The sequence below is a fragment of the Taurulus bubalis genome, assembly GCF_910589615.1.
Source record: "Taurulus bubalis genome assembly, chromosome: 7".
In the NCBI taxonomy this organism is placed as follows: Eukaryota; Metazoa; Chordata; class Actinopteri; order Perciformes; family Cottidae; genus Taurulus; species Taurulus bubalis.
Genome location: NC_136595.1, coordinates 13,694,995 through 13,701,299, shown reverse-complemented (window position 1 = coordinate 13,701,299; position 6,305 = coordinate 13,694,995). Strand labels below are relative to the sequence as shown.

Sequence of the window (6,305 nt, the reverse complement as noted above, 5' to 3'; positions counted from 1 at the left end):
AGAGTTTTCCCTTTAAAAGTTAACATTTATTTGGAGAGAGTACATTCCAGACATTTCCCCTGTTTGACTTGTTGGCCCAGAGATGTAAAATCGTTCAGCATGTTGATTTGTGACGTCACAGTCTCGTGCAACAGGATCGGCAGCGTTTCGATGAACCTGTTATACCTCCTGGAGCAGAGCAACACTGACGGACTGAAGGCTGGGACAGCAGCAGCATGGGAGGTAAGATCCAACACGTTCTGATAATAAAACCATAAATTAACAGTTTTTTTTTTTAAAACTAAGAATTAATTAGACTTTCATTAATCTTTTCTTCCAAAACGGGTGTGACACTGTCACATTTTTCACCAGAAATCATAAAATATTCCTGTTGATGTTCCTGTATACTGAGTGCAAATGCTGGGATTAGTGAGTGTATTATGTCCTTGTGACATATATCAACATCATAATCATTATGTGTTTCCGATGTACTACATAACCCAATATTCAATCAAGTGACATGCACTGTATTCACTACAACTATTTAAATGAGTATCGTAAAGGCTCTGAGAAAGGAGGTAAAGCCACATTTGAATATGAATACTCGAGAAATACAACTCTGCAAACTGATTTCCATAAACCATATACAAACACCCCGACAGGCCTCCTGGATAGACGTGCAGTTTATCTGCAGTGGAAACAACTGACTCAAAAATCTGTAAAACTTTCAGAATTTTTTTTCTCTCTCTCTATTTCTCTCTCTCTCTCTCTCTCTCTCTCTCTCTCTCTCTCTCTCTCTGACTGACAGGCTTCTACTCTAGTGAAAAGATGGCAGGAGTTTTCTCCTATGAGAGTTCAGAACTCGACTGGTGTGAAGACAACTACAAACACTCTGAACATGTAGTGGAGTACTTCAACACTGTAAGTACTGTCTGCAGTATACTATTTATCTTAACAGAATACTATCTATAGCTACACATAAATACATGTCTAATATCCATGATCTCACAGAAAAAGAATGACTGAATGTTTGATTGATTTGATTGATTGATGTTTTCCCTGCAGATGAGCAGCTTTTTTTTCTTCATCATATCTCCCATCATGCTTTACCTTCTGCACCCGTACGCCAAAGAGAGAAACTTGGCGATTCACATGGTCTGGATCTTGATGATATTTGTAGGTCAGTGTCTTTTTCTTCATTGATATATTTTGACATTTTAGATATATCATCTCCTTTAAATCTCAAGAAAAGACCGTTGTTGTTACATTGTCACTGGGTGAATACTGTAACTTATATCATATATATATATATAATAATTATATTATTTGATAAAAGATAGGATAGATATGGTAACCACAAAAATGTGTTTGCTTCTTTTCACCAAATGAATCTCGCAATCACTCGTGTTGTCCCTACCCACAGGTTATAAACCACTATTTCACAGTATCAGAAGCTTCTTCTGGCAATTTTAGACTTTACAATCCTTATATCTCTCCCTCTCACTCCTTCTTCTTTAGTCTCTACATGTATTTATTTTGTCTTCTATAATATAATGAATATATAATAATTTTTGCAGGGCTCTTCTCGGCGTACTTCCACATGACACTTAGTTTCGTTGGCCAGATGTTGGACGAGTTGTCCATCCTGTGGGTGTTGGCGGTGGCCTATGCTGTCTGGTTCCCCCGCAGACTCTACCCTTCTTTTATAAAGGAAAGGTAAAGCAATCAACCCAAGAACATATGTGTTTGTTTATCGCCATGCATTCTAAGGACACACGCATCTCAATAATCCTTTAATAATACCAAAACAAACAAACCATGACAAAGTGTTTCTGAGGCCAGTCTGAAACCCAACCTGTGTTGGTCGTGGAGCCTGTTTGACAGCTGCAACTAGTCATTGTTTTAAAGACACAATGAGGTGCTGCTTGCTTCACCTGAATGTGACAGAAAGGGGCTCACTGTTGTGAGAGAATGAAGCTCTACCCAACCTGTGTAAATATTTCACACCACAAGATGGGAAAGATTAATTGCATTTTGATGAGCACCTGAAAATAATCCCACAGCCCTCAACACTAGAACCTCACGTTGATTTTCAAGTTTTTTACAGTCATGATTTAGTCCTCCTATGATGGATTACTGAAATGGCCTACCTGGCACAGACAAAGAGGCCGGAGAGGTCAGGGGGTCCCTTTTGCAACTTTCTATACATCTTTACTGTTTTGGTTTACTCTCAGCGCTCTCATGGTGATGTTTTTGACCACAGCGGACAACAGATGAGCCATATATTTCCTTCAGGAGTTGGTGGTGACCAAATGCAGAGCTCAAAACAAATCAGACATTGGATCTAAATTCGTCAGGTGGCCATAAACGCAACTTCAAATGAATGATAACTAGCAAGTTCACTATCAACTTAGAAAGTGCTGATATGTCAATGTCGTGTTCACAACGTGCTGTCCCCAAGTGGCCAGAAATAAATCCCCTATTGCTGGTTTGAGAAAACAGAACCTGCATCTCAGGTTGTGTGCAGATGAGTATCTGCTAGACAGGAAGCTTGTCTTCCTCTCATCCATGAACTAAATACTGAAATGTAGATGCAGGTTTGAAACAACAGCATCACCTTGAGAGTTCCGACGTGAAATGATTTCCAACCTTCGATCCCTTGTCTCACAGCTTATATTTTCTTACTCTGTCATCCACAGGTCCACATTTTCCAGCCTCGTCCTGGTGATCACTGTCATCTCCACACTGTCATCGTTTGTCAGACCTACAGCCAATGCCTATGTTTTAAACTGCTTTGGTCTCCATTTGGCCTACGTTGTGGTTTGCGAGATGAAATGGTATGAAAACTCGGAGGTTTCGGTCATCTGTAATTGTTATTGGTGCACTTTTGATTCGTTATAGTAACAAGTTTTCTCTCTTTCTCAGCTGCACTGACCAGAAGGCTCTGCGGCTGGGGAAGCTGTCGGTGGCTCTGTGGGCGCTTGCCATTTTCTGCTGGATTAGTGATCGTTTTGGCTGCAGCTTCTGGCAGAGGCTAAACTTCTGCTACCTGCACGGCATCTGGTGAGTCCTGGCTTCCTTGTATCCCTTTTCTTTCCTTTCAAACCTCATTTACCTCAAATACCACCATAACTTCTGTATGTTCCAAAAACTGAGCGAATCGTTCACTGAAGTGAATTAGTAGTGTCTATCTACATGTCATTTCTAGCAGACAGGTTTGATTTTTTTCTTGTGTATTGATCTCCGATATCTGTATCCTCCAGGCATATTCTGATTGTGATAGCTGTGGCCTATGCCACCACCCTGGTTGCTTATCTGGATGCCAACTATGAGATACCGTACTCTCTTCCTGGACTACAGTACTGGCCCTCTGATAAATGGGCTGTTGGATTACCTCACATTGTCCTGAAGGGCACAACCAAAACACAGAAACGGTGCTAACAAAGTCCTTTTTGTATTAGTATACTTCATTATTACAAGTGTACATGGATGGGAAGCATCAAAAAGGATTTCATCTAGTAATCTTTATTCAGCACCTCTTTCTAACCTTAGACACAAGCTGTGAGAGTTGCCTCACCCAGAAAAAACTGAAATCACAGGAATCTGACCTGATCGCTTCCAAATTGTTGTTTCTTCTTCTTTTACTTCCCAGATTAGCACAGGTTAAATGTTTGTTTAAACAAAATGGGCCAACTGGGCACAGGCCTATAGGCTCCTGAGGGGTATATTAAATACAGCATTAGATTAAATTAATATAAACTATTAAAAAACAGGTAAGAGCTAGGTTTTGTTTCTGTGCCCAGAGGCCCATTGTTTTATGATTCATCCATGTTTTACAGCAATATTGATTGTAGACACAGAGCTTATACAAATGAATATATTTAGTTGAGAAACACAAAAACACACTTATCATCTACATGTCAAAGTTGAAAATATAGTATATTTAATATACCCATTATTTATATGTTAACATTGATGACTTTGAAACATTATCATGTATACTGTAGGTTTATGCTTTTAATACAAAAGCAAATACAACACATATATAATAAAATATCTTAGTTTTAATTTTTTTATTTGATGGGAAAAATAAAAATGTAATTAAAGCTGCAAGCAGCAATGAACGGGCCCTCGCATCTCCCCCCAAATCAGGGGTGTGAAACTCTGGTCTACACGTCTGTGCACTTCCACAACCATCGGACACTGCGCACACGAGCTGAACGTTATTTCCTGATTGGAGCGCGTGGAGAACACGTACTAACCATATGTCATGTTGCCGTGTATGTGAAGACCACACCATTTAAACACCATGTAAATTGTGCAGTAGAATAATGTTCTGCCCCTTAAACTTTTGTTTCTAAAAAAACAATACTGTTGCAAACCGAGCTAGAGGCCAGCTGGTGTTTAGAGTTGAATGATGCTGAACTTCTGTGTGTGTAATGAGGCATGGTTTCATTGAGACATTTTAACACGATGTCTGTCAAACAATACTAGTTTGCAACATGAATGGTCTCTTAAAATGTCAACAGGCATCCTGGATGACTGAGAACATTTGAGAATGTGTGTGTATTTCTGAAGAGTTTATCTTTGACTGCTATGCATGTGGGGTTTTTGTTCATATAAATCAACTGCTGTTATTTATTTTCAAGATATGGATGCACATTTAATTCTGTACACGCCGGAATATATTGATGTACTGTATGTTTTCTTATAATGAATCAATTGTTTTTCTCAGGAATAATAACTACTGTAATTCTTTAGAACAGTTTCTTTGAGTGAAGCACGAAGGTGAAATGTGGTTTGAGATACATCAACATGTAATGGTTTCACAGATATTCTCTCAATTTTGTACAAATATCATCTAATTAAAAGTGAATTAAAAGCTCTGTAGTTTCTGCCAACATTTTCTAACATTTCAGTACTCAAATCTGTCAAGATCAAATAGTTGTCTGGTCTATTTCTCAAGAAAACTAGTGTCGGCCCATTCAGGACCTCTGAAATATTCCTCTAAAGTCCATTTGTACGACTATCACATATATTTATATTGCTTGAATGATAAATCTCTAAACTCTTAAAAGCCCCTTTTCCCCCCAAACAGCTCTTAATGTTGGTGATGTTTTGAGAATATTCAGGTACATTGTGCTTTCATTCACATGATCCTTCCTGAAGGAAACAATAGACACAACAATAGAAATTGCACTGGCATTCTCTGGACTTCAATGCTCAATAGTGACCTCCTGTGGTTGATACGATATTTAAAAGCAACATGAGCTTTTTTAGAAAATAACAGTGATAGCCAGTTGATATAATATGAGAAAGGTAACAAACAAAACATTTTAAATGGCAAGATCTCATAATCAATTAACAGTAACTTTCCAGTGCCCTCTCTCTGGATATACTGAAGAAGAAAAAATGTGTTGGTCTGTGTGTCTCTTCTAGCTCAATGGTTCCCAACCTCGGGCTCCAGGTAATTTCAGTGACGCTAGCAGCCTTACTGTCGGGATTACAGTGTCAGTCAGTCGGCTCACCACTTTGCTCCATATCTCAAAAACTGTCAGAGGAACTACCATGAAATTCGGTACAGACATTAATAGTCGTTCCCATCTTGTCAAAGTTGTAACTTGTCCTTTGAAATATATCAACATCTTCTGGACTTGCAAAAGATTTGGTAACGACATTCATACATCCAAATGACTTTGGTGATCCCTTGACTTTTTACCACAAGAAGGTTTACATTTTGAGTGAAATATCTAAACAACAATTTGATGAATCACCATTCAAATTTGATACAAACATTCATACTTTGAGGGATTCTCTAACGCCACCATCAGGTCAACATTTAAATTGGTCTTATCCTTTTTTTTATACCTGACAAAATGAGGACATTAACGCCAGCCTAAACCCATTCTTAGTCTCAAATGTTAGCATGCCAACATGCTAAACTGCTAAAAAAATGCTTATATCTGCTCAACATCAGCATGTTAATATTGTCATTATGAGCATGAATGCATTCAGCTCACAGCACTGCTGTACATTAAAGCTTTTTGAGCTGCTAGCATGACTGCTAACTCGTCTTTGTCTCACTTTTCTCTCATTTTAGTTTTTTTTTCATGAAATACTGGACTTTCGCTCTAAAAATCTTTCAAAGGTTGCAGGGATCCACTGCTCTATAGTCATTCATTGATATACAGATATGCTTTTATTTTTGTATCCAAATCTTTGTTTGGGTTTTATTGAGGGCCTTACAAGTTAGGACCCATCTATATTTTTTGTTGATGATGATTAGTATACAATATTCTTTTTATAAATTGGACTTGTTGTTTTAA

At 38.2% G+C, this 6,305-nt stretch overlaps 1 protein-coding gene across 1 annotated transcript; it reads left to right on the top strand.

Moving 5' to 3' along the window:
• The first annotated feature begins 202 nt into the window (after positions 1-202).
• acer1 (alkaline ceramidase 1) lies at positions 203-4,858 on the top strand. Its single transcript, XM_079220499.1, has 7 exons — positions 203-222; positions 788-900; positions 1,045-1,159; positions 1,557-1,695; positions 2,679-2,816; positions 2,905-3,042; positions 3,243-4,858. The coding sequence occupies exons 1-7, from the start codon at positions 216-218 to the stop codon at positions 3,418-3,420; spliced, it is 828 nt and encodes a 275-aa protein (XP_079076625.1). The 5' UTR covers positions 203-215; the 3' UTR covers positions 3,421-4,858.
• Positions 4,859-6,305: the final 1,447 nt, after the last annotated feature.

Excerpts from the sequence above, each read along its gene's own strand:
- acer1 (XM_079220499.1), top strand. Across the intron at positions 901-1,044 it reads TAGTGGAGTACTTCAACACT|ATGAGCAGCTTTTTTTTCTT; the intron begins GTAAGTACTGTC and ends TTTTCCCTGCAG. Across the intron at positions 1,160-1,556 it reads GATCTTGATGATATTTGTAG|GGCTCTTCTCGGCGTACTTC; the intron begins GTCAGTGTCTTT and ends TAATTTTTGCAG.